At 41.7% G+C, this 19286-nt stretch overlaps 1 protein-coding gene across 2 annotated transcripts in view; it reads right to left on the bottom strand.

Moving 5' to 3' along the window:
- The window catches only part of LOC126388712 (ecto-NOX disulfide-thiol exchanger 2-like), a 264071-nt gene that overhangs the window by 82899 nt on the left and 161886 nt on the right, over positions 1-19286 (bottom strand). For both annotated transcript variants that reach the window (XM_050041965.1, XM_050041966.1), the window contains exon 4: positions 4633-4788. In XM_050041965.1, the coding sequence (XP_049897922.1) occupies positions 4633-4788 (156 nt within the window). The remainder of the gene's footprint in view (positions 1-4632; positions 4789-19286) is intronic.

Here is a 19286-nt window from a genome sequence, read left to right as displayed (position 1 = left end):
TTCCTCCCGCAGGAAATAAACACTGGGATCATGTTTAATTATGTGCAGAATGCAAGTGTGAAAGAAATGTTTTATTTTGCTGTTTATTCTGCAGCATTAATATATCTTGATATGGCAACTTAATATTCATTGAGAAACAATTTAGTTTTGTTTATTCGCCCAGGTTAATATCAAACAGATGGCATACAAATAACCGAAATTATTAAATAATACAACAAATAAAAAACAAGAATTTAAACCAGAAATTAATGTCATTTTAAAATATGCTCTGTGGGACTTAGGCAGAATGTAATTTCAGCCAAATGAGAAAGAAAGTTCCAGCTGTGACTCTTAAATCAAATCATGAAAATGTTGGCTTTATGTTTCTGAAAACCATGGATATGTTACAACTGTTCTTCTCATTCGTATGACGTAGTTCAGATTACATGTATGAGCTGAGTTTCTCATCAAGAGGAGGAGGGGATGGTGGATGACGTGACACCTCGGCAGATGGTTGCCAAGCAGCAGACAGCAGCAGGCCATTGATTGAGACCACCTAAAGCAGGTATTTTTTTAATAAATTGTTGGAACATTTCCATGTTCCTAGTTATTAGCGACAAAAGCGGGTACTTCTAAATGAGAAAAGTGTGTATTTTTTAATAGGAGTTCGGGACATATTCAGCCGTGTTTGTACTGACAAAAGTGGGTATTTGTTGACAACACGTCGGAACATTTCCAGCTGTGTTTGTGGCAACAAAAATAGGTATTTTTTAACAAGAGTTTGGGACATGTCCAGCCATGTTTGTAGTGATAAAAGTGAGGATTTTTTACTGACAAGTTGGGACATTTCCAGCCATATTTGTAGCAACAGAAGTGAGTATTTCTCAACGACAGGTCAGAAATTTCTTGCCATGTTTGTGTTGTCAAAAGTGGGTATTTTATAATGACAAAAGCAGGTGTTTTTGACAAGAGTTCGGGACATGTCCAGCCGTGTTTGTAGTGATAAAAGTGGGTATTTGTTGACAACATGTCCTATGATTTCCAGCCATGTCTCTAGCAATAAAAGTGGGTATTTGTTGACATGTCAAAACATTTCCAGCCTTGTTTGTAGCTACTAAATCAGTTGTTGGGACATGTTCAGCCATGTTTGTAGCGACAAAAGATGTTATTATTTAACAAGTCGGGAAATTTCCAGCCGTGTTTGTAGCAACCAAAGTGGGTATTTTTAAGTGAGAAGAGCTGGTATTTTATAACAACAAAAACAGTTATTTTTAATGAGAGTTTGGGACATGTGCAGCCGTGCAGCAACAAAACCAGGTATTCTTTGGCACCATGTTGGAACATTCCCAGACTTTTTTTTTTGTGACTAAATGTGGTATTTTAAGCCAAAACATGTTTTTCCAACCCTAACCAGGTGGCTTTTTTTGCCTTTACCCAACCACAGCACTGTCACATCAACAAATTGAAAACTGAAGGGTTTAGAAACCTAGAGTCTCAAAATATCTGCTACACATGCAACATACAAATGTAAAACATCCTTGGTTTACAGAAATGAGTGGGAGGTGGGAGGAGTGACTCTGACCTGAAATTGTTAAGAAGGGTTCCCACATTGAATTTAAACATAAAGGTAGCTATTTGGAGAGAAAAAAATCATATTGTATTAAGTTTCCAGATAGATAATAACCAGATGGGAATGTAAATGAGATACTTGACAAATCAAGGGACTCCATCACATTAATGCAAAATCCTATAACCCCCATGTTGTCATCAAGCTGTCCTGAAAATGCTTTTGCAACATTACCCACAATGGCCCCATAAAACCAGAGGTATTAAAGGCAATAGAACCTCAGTGTAAAATGGTATAGGGAAATCATCTAACAGCATATATTGTCATATCATCTAATCCTATTCAGATGCTTTGCTACTGAAATATGAAATAATACATTTGTGCTGCATCTTGGCATAAATCGCAGGGGCATTTTATGAAAGGCTATAAGGGGGGACTGGACTTGTTGTCACAAAGGCAATGGCCCCTTTGGGAGCCATCCCAGAACCACCACTGAGAACAGGAATGGTGTTCACTCCCTATTCCACTCCTCTGTTGCTCAGTTTTATGTAATATTGGCCGTTTAACTTTAGTTGACCTGCTGTTTCGTACGGTCAACACGTGCTGCCAACATTTTCTCCCGGTAGAGAAAGAAAAATTCTCCTTTTATTCCTTCAGCACACCACGGAAAGATTAAGCCAATTACCATGAATCACCTATAATGGCCCACAGGGGACAGTACTGTAGCTATAAGTAATGATGACAATTTAACAATTTAATTATGAGAGCAGAGACTTTTTGCCCCTTTGTCCTTATTTTCATACCCCATTTTGTCACGGATCAAGGATTCATTTTTCAGCTCCTGATGTACTAACACTTTGTAGTATAAAAAGTCCAAATGTGTACTTGTCCAGGTGTGTGTGTGCAGAGAAGCGTGTGTGTTGGTATATATACATATGTAACAGTCAGAGCCTGACAGAGACCTTTTGAACTGGAAGTAGTAGTTGGAAGACTCAGAGGTGATCAGGTAATTAAGTAGATTTGACCCCTTAACTGCGTGGTGGGAGGAGAGGAGATGCAGTGTGTGATAGCGAGGCAGCGGGCTACATATGTATATATGGTACAGTAGAGTGAGCAGGTGAAGAGAGATTAAGACGAGATACAGCGATAAGGGTGAGTTGAGCTGAGAGGAGGACAGAGTCCATCACCTCTTTGGCCTGGCATATTGAAGACAGCAGCGCTGTGTTATGTGCTCACAGAGGTCACTCCTCCAATTATACATTCACAGACATCACACAAGTGCACACCCGCATGCATACACACACCTTTACACCTACTTTAATCCCCACCTCCCCCTCTTCCCACCCTTCCTGATGAAACGTGAATGCAAATCAGCTACGCTCTGCTGGCTAGAGGTGCTAAGAGGTATTAAAGGTGACGTTAAGGAGGAAGACTCGCTGCCTCTGCGTTGTCACACAATATCTGGCTGGTGCATAGGTGCCAGACTGCAGGGACAGAGATAAGTCATGGATAATGCACACTGCTGCATCGATAAATAAAACATACGCAGGCTCACTGATGACGGGTCAGCTCACAGTGTGTCTGCCAACCTTAAACAGGGTCCAGTCACTAAAATTTAAGCTTTTTAAGACCTTTGAAGATCATTTTAACCGACTTTAAGACCGACTTTTGGACAAATCATCTTTTTCTTATGCAAGCATTGCAGGTAAGTCTGAAGGTTAGTATATATGTGACCCTGTGCAGAGGTAGCTTTTATGTAGGAATATGATTATTAGAGTGAGTTAGGCTATTCTACATTTTGCCAACAGGTGAAGCTCTAGCAAAAGTTCAGTCAGGAAGACAACACTTGTCATGCTTAGACTATGGGTTTCTGTCTCACCCTGCCATTCACTCCTTGCACGTATGCTCACTGGGTGTTATTGTCTGGGCAGGTCAATTGAGTTATCAGCTGATTCACAATCAACCAATAGCACAGCGACACGTCTTCTGTCAGCCTGTCATCTTACTGCTCCTCATTTTAAATATGGTTCTTTCTCTGCCGTAGTTCTTTGTGTGCGCCGTCCACCTCCCCATCACCATCTAGTCTTTACCAATTCATCAGCCTCATACGCCTCAGCAGCCACAGAGTCAGCAGCCGCCACCACCAGTGTCTGGACTCTATGGGGGATTTATCCTGCTGCTGCTCAGATGTCCCTCGATCACAAAATATCTCCCTCTGGTGTCCAAGTGCCAAAGACTTCTGTTAAATTTTAATCATGGAATGGAACATAATATAATAAGTTTACTTTCTTAAGTCTATAATTATTAGTACAGTTAGTATGATTGATAATAAATCACCTGAAAACAAGAATCGTGTTTTCATGACCTTAGAGTGAGTCGTATATATCAACATATAACAGGTCCTTGTCTAAGGAGATCGCCATGTTGCACTGCCATGTTTCTACAACAGCCTGGAATGGACAAACCTAAACACTTGCACTAGATCGGGCCATTTGCATTTAAGGGTGAAAGGTGGGCTTGCCCTTCTTTTCTGTTGTTTCCTGCTTTTTCCCTTTGTGTCTCATGATAGGTTCTGCCCTCCCCCTCCTTGCCGTGACGACTGGTTGGAACAGTCGGAACCAGCAGGCGATACAGCAGCAGAGAGGCTGTGTGTGTGTGTGTTACTCGAATACTTACCTGTGTTTGAGTGGTGACTCGTAGCTTGTGTTGTTTATTCTGTTTATTCATTGTGATTCTCCTCAGTTGATTAAAAATATCTTTTTTCATTTCAAAAGCTAAAAAAAAGTAAAAAAATAGGTCGCTCGCTGTTGAAAATGTCATGTCGACATTTTCTGGTTTTAAAATCCGGCCCTGTTGAATTTGAAAATGAACAGCCCTGTCATAGTGTTCAAAGTCTGGAGCTGCTCCTTAGGCAATGTTTACTTATATTGTTGGACTGTCTTGGACCATAGGAATGACATATGAGTTTTGAAAATGGGCGTAGTTCCCCTTTAAGGGCTAATGTTTATAAAATCTAACTGAAGACAATTTAAGATTTATTAAGGACAGACTGTTATACCCGTTACAACAGCTGCGATGAGACTTACTGGGGTTGGGAGGAAACAGTGTGCAGCTCTTGCAGTGGATGATCTCCTTGACAACTGGTGCATCCTGGGAGAGGGGCGGGGGCGCCAGGCCCAGGCTGGGCATCATGGGATTTATGGGGGTAATGCCAGTCATCAGCCCGAGACCGGGGTCAAAATCTGGAGTCAGGAGAGAAACATGGATGAGAATACATAGCAAGTAAGAGAGGAGCAGCTGCTCGGGGAAGCAGTGACACACATATTAAGAAATTAGCTTTTGTGTGTGAACTGCTCGTCAGTCACTGCTAACCTTTACAGTGACATCATTTGAGCACATGCTGGCTGTTTCATGTTCTATTTTACATTGTGTACTTCCTCCATGAACACAGAGCAACACTTCTGTCAACAGTGGTGACACACAAGCAGTTTATAAATAACTGAATATATCAGGCACTCATGAATTAATCATCTGACGCGGAACATGAATATATAAACTATTTTTACTTAGTCTCTTGTCTTTTTGGCGTTCTCTCTGCTGGTGTCTGTACTTCCTCTCTTGAAATCTCTCACTATCTAACTTTCACACAAACACACACACACACATAATCATAAACTATTATATTCTCGCTTGCTCCCTATCTCCTCCTCTTTAGTTTTTGAATGATGACCTGTAACATCACAAAGAAATTTCAGGGAAAAAAACCCACTTTATTCACAGGTACTGATTTAGACTGCACCTGGCCACACACAAACACACACATCCTGCTTTTTTTTTGATATGGAAATACATTGCCCTCTCCCTCGAGTCTCCACCGCACCTGCAGCAGACAGCAGCAGAAAAATTTCCATTGTGTGCATGTGTGCGTTTGCAATGCTGTGCATGCCAAGTCTCCATCCCCGTGAGTGACAAAAAACTTGACTGAGACAAAACCGAAATGAAAGAACAACAAAACACTGATGCAATGTTCGCTGAAGAGGAGGCGAAGGAGGTTTACTTTTCCGGGAGGAGTCAACAGAGAAAGAGAGATCTAGTTCGATTATGCAGTAGAGGAGTGGGAGGGGTGGAAAAAGTTATCAGCGACACGATGCTGCTGAACTAAACACCATAAAGATGAAGAGCGGCGACACTCGGCTGGCTTTCTCTGTCTTCTGTTGACGACCCCGACATCCGTCTTTAGCCAGGTGACAGAGGGAGAGGAGGCAGGTGATAATGAAAACACTGTTTGGTTGGCAGAGCAATGAATGACTTCTTCTGGTGAGGTGGAGGATGGAGGAAGATGGATAACGCGGAGGGAGAGAGATAAGTGAAGCAGTAAAAGAGAAACAGAGCCATAAAATCTGATCCAATTATTATTACGGCGAACCAGGATGTAGTGTTTTCCATTAAAACGGTATCTCTGTATCCGTCTGGGGCGGTCGCGGATGTCGCTAATTGTATTCTGTATTTGTTGAGAAACAAAACAATAGCTTGCTGAGGTATGGCAGCATTGTTATGAAATGTATCCTTTTCACAATAACACAATATGTTTTGTTGTTGTCTGTTTTCGGAGTTTGATTTGTTTGGCAGCTGCCTCTCAGTGTTTAATCAGTACAAGGATAAACATGAGTTAAACTTTTCCAGAGTCTGCATGTTACACTGCAGTAACAGTGAGGTAACTGAGGAAGAAAGAAAACATGATGTATTTAATGTACTGCACTTTACTCTAATAGATCATTTAAAGCTCAATAAAGTTGATTTACAAAACCATACTGAAATGAAAAAAAAACAAAAACTAATGGTTGCCTTGAAGCGGACAAAATTCAATAATGTACACACTGCAGCATGGTTGGAAAATCTCCAGCACTGATGAACACGAATGGCAGCGCTATACCCCATCAAAATGAGTTGGCTCTAAGACACCAGCTTGTTACTGAGGAAGTTAAAATTAGGGCTGCCTCCTGATAGTCGACCAAATGTTAGTTGACCAGAAAGGTCATGAGTTGGCAAGATTTCATTGGTCGCTTAGTCACAGAAAAAAAAAAGTGAAACTCTATTAGGTGCTGCGCCTTGTCAAAGTAAATCAAAACCTATATGACTGGACCATGAGGGAATTTAATTTGAGAGGACAGACACAGGAATAGGCCACGCTCAGCAGTCAGTCAGGAGTCACATTACAAAACAATCACAGCCGACAGATATCTTTCCCTTCTGTAAATATTCAGTCTGATAAATACAGAAAGTTGATCATGTTAGTGCAGGGCTACCCAGAGCTTTACATCTGTCCCACAGACGATAGGCCTACACACGCATTTGCATTTCCCAGGTGGTTAAAGATGCAGCATGAGTACAGCCCCTAATTTCCAGGGCTGGTACCTGTGGTTATTCCACAGGCTAGTTAATAACATGTCGGGCAGGAAATCCAAAGTGTGTGATCATTTTGAGAAGGTGAAGGACGAACCCAAGGTGATATGTAAACTCATCTTCATTGGTCGACTACAAACATGACGTATCATCTGAAACATGGAAGTAGCTACATGCCCATTAGCCACTTAGCACAATCATTACTGCTTTGCGTCATTAACAGGCGGCTCGCTCAGTGTGTGACGTGCATTTGTGTGCAATGTAGCACAGTGTTAACAATGTTACTGATAATAAGCTCTTATAACATTGTGCATTCCAAGTCTCATGGTTATAAGGTCTGTTGACCATCAGCCATGAAGTGAAAATATAGATATAGATAGAGAGCATGTGTCCTGATCACAGTTCAGCCTCCTCTGCGTGGCTACTGAAATCTCTGTGAGCCGAAGTGGCAAACACACTGGATGTCAATAGAGGAAGCGGTGCCAGCATCTGTTTAGCCGACTTTGCTAACATTTGGCACTGGAGCTGAGAGCATCTGAGGAGCGAGCAGAAACAAGGCTGCATGCATCACACTCCTCTGCCCTCAGTGATGCTCTGCGGCACTCTCCACATCTTTTCCATTACCCTTCTCTATTCTAATTAAAATGAGGTTAAGACTGGGATTGTGAGAGTTTATAGTGGTGTTTGCAAGGGAGTAGGTTTTATTTGAACGTGGAGAGGGGACAACACACTTGTGAGGTTTGGGGGTCTTTACCAGAAAGTTTTCAGCATCAAACAGTTTCCTGCATTCTGGTGAATTTTATGCACAAATTTGTGCCTTTTCTGCATCAATTTATGGTGTATATGTCTTTTTATTTGCCAAAATCAAAGTGCTCTGCTACTTTCATGTCTTCCATACTGGTGGGGGGCAAATGCACATGTTCTGTATATTAAGGGAAACGTCACCTGCGCCTCCTTAATTCACACACAAGTTGAAATTTTTCTCTGACGGATTATCTTTCACACTCGCTGCAACAAGCCATCTGGTCCCCGTATGACCAACGTGAGAGCTGCGTCTGCATACTTGCCGTAAGGTCAAACACGTTCTCGGTGGGTGTTGGCCTCTGCCAGGGTTGTCCCTTGTTACTGATCCTGTTTGTTATATTCATGGACAGGATCTCGAGGCGCAGCTGGGGGAGGAAGAGGTCCGGTTTGTCGATCTCAGAATTGAATCTCTGCTTTTCGCAGATGATGTGGTTCTGTTGGCTTCATCACACCGTGATGTCCAGCATGCACTGGGGCAGTTTCAGCCTGAAACTATCAGAATAAGATTCAGCCCCTTGAAATCTGAGGCCATGGTTCTATGATGGAAACCGGTGGACTGCCCCCTCCGGGTTGGGAGTGAGTTACTGCCTCAAGCAAGGCAGTTCAAGTATCATAACGAAAGAGGATAGAATGGAGTGTGAGATGGATCGGCAGTTTGGCGCAGTGATGCGGACGCTGTGCCGGACCATCGTGGTGAAGGGGGAGCTGAGCCGGAAGGTGAAGCTTTGGATTTACTGGTCCATCTACGTCCCAACCCTCAGCTATAGTCATCAGCTCTGGGTAGTGGCCGAAATAATGAGATCGCGGATACAAACGGCTGAAATGAGTTTCCTCCGTGGGGTGTCATAGCTCAGCCTTAGCGATAGGGTAAGGAATGTTGGGCATCCGGAGGGAGCTTGGAGTAGAGCCGCTGCTTCTTCGCACTGCAAGGGGTCAGTTGAGGTGGTTCGGGCATCTGATCAGGATGCCTCCAGGGCCCCTCCCGTTGGAGATGTTCTGGGCACGTGCCACAAGTAGGAGGCCCCAGGGCAGACCCAGAACACACTGGCCTGGGAATGCCTTGAGGTACCCCAGGAGGAGCTGGAAAGCATTGCTGGGGAGAGGGATGTCTGGGGTGCTTTGCTTAGCCTGCTGCCCCCAGGACCCTGCCCTGGATAAGCAGATGGAAATGGATGGATGGATGGATGGATGGACTGTGATTTGATGATTTCTAATCAGTACAAACAGCCAAATAGATTTCTGTTGCATGGCCTCCTTTTTAGTTCCAATCTGGCTCCTGAAGTGTTAAAATCAGACCTGTCTGCTCACTCAGATCTGACTACCATGACAAGGAGTCAATCTTACATCATCAAACTGACACTGTTGTATTAATTGTTAATATTTGCAGTTTGGCACTGAGGACACAGCAACAGAAAAAAAAGTTAAAGAAAAGCATCCATTCAGTCAAAAGTCAAAGGCACCTTCTGTCTCAAAATGTGTTGGAACCAAGTGGGAGAAGAGTGGGAGAGAAAATGGACGCTATTGTTACTCTGTACACGCATGACTTTTCACCATCACTGACAGTTCATACTGGTGAGGGACACGGCTTACATCCTGAATGGATATGACCAGTCGTCTGAAAATGTGAGATATGAGCAGCATTTATAAACTGAGCATGAACACCTGTCGTGTGTATGCACTTATTCCCCTGTGTGCCGTGTCTCTGTATGTTAGATCTTCATATAAATGATTATCATTTCTATATTTTTCTGTCAGAATGTGATCCTGTCTGTCAGTGTGTGTGGTTTCCTCTTACTTTTTGTACTTTCTGTACAAAGGATTAAATAAGGCTCCGTCTGACCCAGGAAAACATAGAGATCAGACAAAAAGTCGTCTCCAGGGTTACATCCCGGCTTCACCTGCTTCTAGTACTCTGAACTCAGGTCAGCGCACTACTTTCAACAGACACGATCTGACTGCTCAGGGCTGAGTTACTCTGTGTGGATGTGCTTTCTTCTACGCCTGCACATTTCTGTATTGTTACTTTGTTTATCTGTTTTGCTCCACTTGCTTTGCCACCGTAATCCTATCAGACTCCGAGCTGATATTCCTGTACACAAGAAAAAAAAATCCAGCAGGAAAGGCTGTTTATTTGTCCTGTTGCGTTCACATCTTAAATGTTGATTGAGGACAAATTAAGTTTGTATTTAGATTAAGAACTAATCTGATTAGCAGCATGGCCGACTCACCTCAAATGAAGCCAGTGTGTGTTTGTGGTGAATATTTGTTTGGGCATATCTTGAAGAACATAACATATTTGTTTAACCCCTGATCCAAAACAAAATTACAAAAGTTCACCGATGTGTCAGTGATAATTATAAACAGAACTGAAATAAGACTCAGTACAAGTATTATCCGGAAAAGTGTGCCTGAATTCAATCTAAAAGCGTTAAATTACAAGTGGTGGTGAAGCAGATTGGATCTCTGGGCATATTTTGGTAGTTGGTGTTATTTTTCTTGTTTCTGAAGACAAAATAAAACATAGTGACTTCTCGTTACACATCTCACACACAATTCCAGCAGAGTAGCTGTGGAGTTCAACAGACAGAAAAAAAGATGGAGCAATACCGACCATCAAGCTAAATGTCATGTTTTAGTCTAAGTCCATCAAAATCAAAGATCGAAGGAGCTTCTTTCTTTTGCCCCAACACTCAGCAATCACGCTGTCAAATCATACAATCAAAGTCCATAATGGGAGATAAAGGAATACACATTTCTCCATGCGCAGTAGTTTTTCAGCCCCGAGACGTTTCAGGATTGACTCTCAATTTTTCCCACAAATGGAAAATGTCTCACTTTCTTGAGGAACCTTTATACTGTGTGATTTTGCTGTCTAAGTCCAACGTTGAAAAGTGAGACTGTGAGACGTCTCCATTGATGCTGATTTAGAGTTTAGGGCAACCAAAGTCAAATTTCTGAGGCTCTGAATTTCAGGATCGAAATCTCACAATGTGACTGCTGCTATAACCCAGGGTTACAAACCAGCCAACTGCGAAACAATGCAAAATAAACTGTAATGCAACTCTTCCTTTTTTCATTTATTTTCCGTAACCACTTATCCTGCTAGCGGTCGCAGAGGGGCTGGAGCCTATCCCAGCTGACATTGGGCGAGAGGCTCGGTACACCCTGGACAGGTCACTAGAGTACCTCAGGGCTGACACATAGAGACAGACAACCATTCACTCCAACATTCACAACTATGGACTATTTAGAGTCACAAATAAACCTAGCCTGCATGTCTTTGGACTGTGGGAGGAAACTGGAGTACCCGGAGAAAACCCATGCTGACACAGGGAGAACATGCAAACTCCGCACAGAGGGGCTCTCCCACCTCGGGGCTCCAACCTTCCACCCTGGGTTTGAACCAGAAACCCACACACTGTGAGTTTCTTGATTCAAAGGAGCACCAAAGTGGTAAAAGTTTGTGACTACTTTGCCACATTTTCAAGAAATTAAAGCAGCATCTGTTTTTCTAGCTATGCTAGTGAGGTAGCTCTCGGGATGTCAGTGGTGGTTGGTCCATCACTGAAATATCTCAACAACTATGTGACTTGCAGACTATGCAGACTTTTATGGTTCCCAGATGATGAAGTCTAATGACTCTGGTAATCCCCTCACTCTTCACATAGCACCACCATGAGGTTGAAATTTTTGTGGTTTCATAGGAATATTTCACCCCCCAAAATGATCATTTGTATATCAATTACTCAACCTGTGTTACCTTGAGTTTGTGAGGAAAACTTGCATCTAAAATTTATAACACTTTGGCATAAAAAGCCTCTGGCAGGGACAAGTAGCACGCCTGGGCAAACGCGTGTGTGTGAACTCTGCTCATGCATTCAATTGAAATCCAAGCTTGTTCACTGGTCAAAAAGCAACAAGCGTGGGAAAATGACAGCAGAACTCTTGGGCCAAAATGCATATGCTAAAAGTACTGAGCATATGACTAGAGAAATGAGACTTCAATTGTGCTGCACATTTTTGTTTTTCCCAACTTGGGGTTTTCAAAGTTAAACAAACGGTGGCAGTAGTATATAAGAGAAAAAGACATACATGAGTTGTCACACATGTACAGAAAAAGACAGAAGTATGGCAAACAAGTTATAAACAAAACAAAATATCATTTTTACAGATTTTTTTAATTTTTTTTTACAGAAATTTATTCAGAAAAATGTCAGATTGACCATGTTTTGTGTCATTTAAACTGCCCAAGCCCGTGTTTGCTTCCAATTTTATAATGTCAATCTATGTGCTATTAGGCTTACAAATAATATCACGTTATGTTGGGAGCTGGTTAACATAAGATCAGAACCTTTAATACCAAAGAGTGCTACCCATAACATCTGCACGAGAGTTTGTAAACGGATGTTTTCATATAGTTTTGCAGTTGTTAAACGTGGACCCTTTTTTATTTCAATTCAACGAGAATTTTCTCTGTTTTTGGATTCTTCATTCACCCTGGAGGCACGTGTGAAAAACATTTTGTTATGAATTCAATGTAACATTGGGTGAGTAATTAATATACAAATGGTCATTTTAAGGGTGAACTATTCCTTTAAGTAAACCGTCTTGACAAACAGTCATGTCCCCTCAGGATGTCAGGCCTTTGGTAATCCCTTAACTTTACATCTAGTGCCATCATTAGGTAAAAATTTTAATCTGTCCAGTGCTTCGGTTTATCACCAAACACGTGCACAACTAATGATTTACCCACCAGACACAGCCTGAGCAACCGTCCACTTTGGAAAAACAATCACATGACTTTTCAATAAGTGATCACTCCTTAATGATAAGTGTAAGTATTGTCACTTTGTCATCATTACCATGGTGATTGAGTCCATTTTACAACACTCACCTGACACAACAGTCCTGTTTCTCTACAGCCATCATTCCACACACAAGCACACCATCAGCGTGTGCTTAGATGTCCTGTAAGAGCACGTGCACGTGCAGGGAGCAGCAGCAAAGACGTGCGTGATGCGATGTTATTTACTGTCTCTTCTTCCAGGGGATTTTCAGCTGCTGCTGCTGCTGCTCTCACATCGCTATGGCAACAATGGCGCTTCAGCCCGGAAGCCATGTTTTATGTTTCATCACTAACGGTGCGATGACCCAGTGTTTGAGTGGTTTCAGTGCAAAAGGGGGTCTGTAGTGAGAAACTCCTCCGAGACCCGGAGATCATGAAAGAACCCTTAAACAAAAACATCAAGAGAAACCTTCTAGTTCACCGACCGCCCACACAAGGCCGCCAGTCTCTGTGTCTGTTTATCTCTGATCTCTTTTTCTCGCGCTCACTGTTTGACTCTGGATTTTTTTTTTAAATCTATTTCTCTGTGTGCTCCTTCATTACTGTACATGCCGCTGCTCTAAAGCATTTACAGTACAGTACAACCTGATCTCAGTGCTTTGTTTCGAATGTAAAATCTTTCCTGGAGGTTTGCGTAAATGTAAATGCATTTCAGTCTGCCTGCGTGGGAGAAGCACAGACATGAGATTAAATTAAAAAAATATATAAATTTGACTACAATAAGCTCCTGGCTATCACTGCTGTACTCTCTTTTCCGCCTTGACACAACCTCCCCTCCTCTTTCCTCCTCCTCAAACTGTGATTTCCACAGTAAATGTTCCCCTCTCAGCAGAGTCAGCGATGGGTGGCGGTCGGGGGGACACGGACAGCCGCTGTGAGGCATGCTGGGTAATATGGGTAATATTTTCTGATGAAGAGACAAGCCTGAGCCTCCTGGAACTTGGCCTTTTACTCACCCTGCCAACTGTCCCCCCATCTGCATCTCAATTTCCCTCCTAATCTGTGCCTGATATCTCGTGAAAACCCATCAATTTCTATTAACCATAAGGAATTCTTCATGTGATCTGCATAGACTACACCTGTTAAACTCTGTGAAATTTTTATGAACCACAATTTCCATCATTAATTTTTTGCACTGTTCATTTTTCCCCTGACTCTACCGTGTAGGATATTAATTGCCAGTTTAAGCCGTCTCTTGCTGATTGCTTCAGTAGATCAAATCACAGAAAATGTGTGCTTGTGTGTGTATATGGTCATGAATAACTAGTGTGTGTCAAGGGAACGCAGCAGAGACAACTGCGGGACACTCTCCTCCTCCTGTGAGCCCTTTTGTTCATTCAAAGAGGCTAAAAACTCAGTGTCAAGTGAGTTGTCGATCTGAGTCGTGTGTGTTTGTGAGTAAAAATGCTCTGTGTGATGGCAGTGTGTATGAGTGTGTGTTTGTGTGTGAAACCGTAGGAGAGTAAATTCATCCACATATTCTCCTTATAGTCTCATTAGCAGCTATCTTGTGGCCTCTATTCAATAACACTTCTAATCAGTCCAAGCCAGCCAATCAATTTCTTGTAATAGAAATATCTATTCCTATGAGCAGAGCCTATCATAAATGCCCTTGTTCTTGTCCTGGAGTGCTGGAAGTTAACTGAATTGCCATTTCATAGTGAATACTAATGTGGAGATACATTGACGATTCATTATTATTTACTAAGAGGCGGCTGGTGGTTACAGACTTGCAGCACCAGATATGTATGACAAACACTTAATCCCTCTAGCTGACTCCCAATGTAATAAGGCAAGTAAGCACTGAATTTCAGATCTCGAGTCAGTACCAGAGGCGGTACTGAGTCATTGTTTTGCAGGTCTTAAGCAAGTCTCAAGTCTTTGCACTGACGTCCAAAGTCAAGAGGCAAGCCCTGAATCATGTCCCAAGTCCTTAACCTTGAGTATTGAATCCTAAACAAGTCATAAGGCTGTTTACCAAATGTAATGCAATCTTATCAACAAATTAAATCAAACTTAGAAAAATCATGAATACTTCTTAAATGTTGTATTTATTTGTTAAAACTAGTTTGTTGGAAGTTGTTGAATTTCCGTTGGTTATTTTCGTTTTGTATACTGCGATCCGTATTTAATTGACCACTGCATAGTGTTTATACGCAAACAAAATTCTTTTTGGTATCATTTTGTCCCTTCTTTATGGTTTTCCCCTGCAACTTGATTGGAAACTGTGGGATTGGTTCGAACAAAATGGATCTGGGGTATTTAAGGGTGCTTTCACGTCTGCACTGTTTGGTTCGAACTCAAGTTCATTTGACCCCCTAAGTACTGTTCGTTTGGGCAGGTGTGAACACAGAAATCGCATTTAGGTGTTCACCAAAACAACTGGACCTAGACCTTCTTGAAGAGGTGGTCTCGGTCCGGTTACAAACAAACTCTGGTGTGGTTCGTTTACGGTGACCTCAATCCGAACCAACTTCATTACCCATTGTTTGGGTTAAACATGAGCATGTTACAGTCCTGGAGGATTATTAATGTGCACCTCCTCCTGTACTGCCTTAATATGCACATTCAGCACATCCAATGCATCAAAACATTGTTTTCTAGTTGGAGCCGCGCCTTGTTTTCAAACTGTATGGTTTGACTAAAATGAACAATGACAGCAATATAGTCCACGATGACCACCGCTAAAATCAACCTGCGTAGTTGTTCCTCCATTGTGACATAGAAAGTGTCACATTTATCTTGCAAGTGCACTTGACCAATCAAGAGCAGCTTTCTCGTGCAAGGCATTTGATCTGGTCCACTTGTAAATGCTGCCGAGAGAACACAAACCAACTCTAGGCAATTGTGCAACTTTGTAACAAAATTAGTCCCTGATTCAGCCCAAAGCAAGACAACTCTAGGTCTGAGAGCACCTTTAGTGTCGACTTGCTGGGAATGAAAAGCACTAATGTTAGCTGATTCAAGAAATTAATTGATTTGTGGCACACTTTTTAACTAACATACTTTTATAAGTATGCTTCGGGCAAGGTATCAACTATTTCCAAGTCAAAAGGCTCAAGTCCAAGTGAAGTCACGAGTCATTGGTGCTCGAGTCTGAAGTCATCACTTTGTACCTCAAGTCTCAAAGGTGCAATCTGTTTTTTTCCATCATTTTAGTTCACTTTTAGTACCTCTCGAACTTATCTTACTCCTATTGCCTCTTATGCTTTTGCTCATTGAATACACTTCTATCTTGTCTATTTGTATATTTTGCCAGATATTTACTCTTTTGTTTCTAAAACTGAGCCAAGCAAATGACCCTGATGCGGGAAACCCACTTGTTCTGGTTGTTACTTGTTGTGAACATTAAATTGTGGTTACTGTACTTACTGTTACTGCAATTTGAAGCACAAGAATTTCCCTCAGAATAAATACAGTTCTATTAAATTTAATTGAATTGAAGTCCAAGTTATGTGACTCAAGTCCACACCTCTGGTCAATACTTCTTGTACTTTTGTGTAAAGCGACAGTGCTTGGCCCTACGAGTTAACAGGGTTATTGTGAAAAGCACAACATAAAAGTGTAGCTACAGCCTTCTGAAAGCCACACAAAAAATGTCAAGGCCTTTTTGATGTTCTGTAGAATTTAATTTAAGTTAAAAGACAAAATAAAGAAGGCTGGAACACCGGACTATTACTGATAGAGCATAACTAATTACAGCAGTGATACCTATGAATGGGGCTGCATGAGAAAACAAAAGGCACCAAGAAAATAAGTGTTATGAGGCATGAAATCAAATATGGTTTAGGTTTAAAGCTGGCAGCAAGCATATTGTTTAACACACTCCCTTGTTAAAAAAATAAAAATATACATCCAGGGTAAATAATCACTAATTAGCTGACAGTTTAATTCATTCACATTACACTGTCGTGCCAGCGGCACTTAGTTTCAGTTCAACATCCTGTTGCTACTAGCAACCCCTGCTGGCAGAGCTCCAGCTCCAGCAGTTTCAGTTTAACATTAAATTAACGTTACAGGAAGAAGGATGAAATATTCACTGTGCTCCTCTGTAATTTGTGCTCCTCACTGTTCTGGACATTTTAACCATCATCAAATTACACGTCTGTAACCTGTTGCGTGAGCTTTTACATGCTCTTGCTCTCCTCACGGCTATAATTTTTTTCTTTCATCACAGAGTTACATGATATAGCTTCAGTCATGTAACTACACTATTAAAAAAATTAAGACAACACCTACTTTGGTGCGAATCAAAGTGACAACAGGTGCAATGGAGAGGCAAAAGCAAGACAACCTCCCATAAGGTAATGGTTTTACATGTGGTGTCCACAGACAGTTGCTCTCTCCTTATCGTTCCTGATTGCTTGTCCTCTAGTTTTGTGTTCTGCTAGTGTCCTTGTCACTACTGGTAGCATGAGGCGGTACCTGCAGCCCAATCCGGTTGCACAGGTAGTCCAGCTCCTCCAGGATGGCACATCCACATGAGCGGTTGCAAGAAGGTTTGCTGTGTCTCCCAGCACAGTTTCAAAAGCACAGAGGAGATACAAGGAGACCATCTGTTACACGAGGAGAGCTGGACAGGGCCATAGAGGGGCATCAACCCAGCAGCAGGACCGGTATTTGCTCCTTTGTGTGAGGAGGAACAGGAGGAGCACTGCCAGAGCCCTACAAAATGACCTCCAGCAGGCTACTGGTGTGCATGTTTCTGACCATACTGTCAGAAACAGACTCCACGAGGTTGGCATGAGGGCCCTACGTCGGTGAATGTTATGCTGCCTGTAACATCATCCAGCATGACCGCTTTGGCAGGAGGTCAGTGATTGTCTGGGGAGGCATATCCGTGGAGGGTCCTCCATGTCATAGCAATGGTACCCTGACTGCTGTTAGCTGTTTGTTCATGTTGCACATGAGATCACTATATGATGCTCTACACAGGACTCCGGATTATTGAATGAGTGAATGATTTTGGACACAGCCTGAAGCTCAAACATGTATGGCTGAATCTCTTTGATGTTTCCTCTAATGCTAACGCTAGCCATCTTCATGCAACAAAAAATTAATCATAAAACGTGTCTAAAGGGGAACTTTAAAGTACAAGGAAGTGACTCAGGATTCAAATTACAGGAACTGCTGCTGACTTTAGTGCTGACTTTAAATCCAGCGCCACCAGCAGGCTGATCAAAAACTATTGTAGAGAAAAACAACGAGCCTCCAATAAACAAAATTAGGACCACCTTATCATCACATAATCATTTAAACAGAAGAACAAAGAGGAACTGAGCACGAGAGCAATAATATTTCACTGCAGAAGTTCAACATCAGCAGACTTTAGCTCGGCCTTTTGAAGCACTGACACAAATCTAAAAAGTAGTTGTCAATATTAAGCGAACAAGAAATAAATCTTTCAGACAACTTAACTTGAGAAGTCATATTTGTGGCATGTACTCTACCTCGTTGATGGCTAAGACTATAAATTGTTGGCAAGGTTGACCAGAGGACAGAGGAATACATGGTTGTAATCAGCACAAAAAACTGCCTTAATCTTTCTTCAGAGGACAATATGAGTTATGAGTCCTTAAGTCTCTTGAAAACTCTTGAAAAAAGCTAAATTATATCCCTGAGATAAAGTGTCTTAGACATGGCTGCCAGAGTGAATAAATCCTGCCAGATTTAGAGATGAGAGTGTCTGTGTGTCTGTGATAATAAGTGGTAGCTTGTAAGGTTGTAAGGTCAGAGAGGAAGAGAGAGATAGGAAGACAGAGAGAGGGAGAGACACACACACACCGAAACAGAGAGACAGACGTAATCATATTTGACAGAGAGGGGAGAGATGGAGGAGAACCATTTTTCTGGCTATTCCACGGCACTCTGCTGTCATCACAGTGTGGGTGCATGACTCAGTGAAATAACAACCTCCATTCAATATCCCAATAATAACACCGCGCTAACATACACAACCTCCATTCACCAGCCTTGACCATAAGTATCTATCATATAGAGATCAATAGACTTCTCATCTTTATGGTCAACACAACTCAAATTGAATACAAGTTTACCTGACTGAATTCAATAACATTCATCTGTGCTGACAAAACAGTGCCTGGACTGGGTTGCCTGGGTTGTCTCACACAACCTAAAACTTCTTTATATATGTTTTTAACAAGACAGAAAAGAATGGTAGTCATTGTATAAATCTAATATGGTAACTGTAGTAAAAAGTTTGCTGGCTTACTGTTTTTTCAGCTGTAATTCTATAATTTTATAAACATAAAATGAGGAAGGGATTAAGTTGAAACTAAATGTGCCAATCAACACGAATAAACTATAATCTAATAATTGAATAAACTATAATCCAAGCAAAACTTAAAATACCGTCTCATGTTTGTATGCCTCTGCCAACGAGTCAAGCTGAAGTTTACATCCATGTCTGTCCAGACTTTCATTGTATATGTGAGGCTGTTAGTTAACACAAATTCCTTTTAATGGCACTCATTTTCTTGATGCGCCAGTAATGCACTTACCTTTTGTAATTATGACCCTTGGCCCACCCTGTAGTTTGGGAAATCAGGAAATGATGCAGCAGTAATGTTAAGGATGGAAAGTAGAAACGAACCTCTGTGAGCACAAATGAATAAAGTAAGGCGTCTTCTGAATGGTAAGTTCATTTTCGAAGCTCTGTCACATGAT

Source organism: Epinephelus moara, chromosome 4 (genome assembly GCF_006386435.1).
Source record: "Epinephelus moara isolate mb chromosome 4, YSFRI_EMoa_1.0, whole genome shotgun sequence".
Classification (NCBI taxonomy): Eukaryota; Metazoa; Chordata; class Actinopteri; order Perciformes; family Serranidae; genus Epinephelus; species Epinephelus moara.
This window is presented reverse-complemented; position numbering and strand designations above follow the sequence as displayed.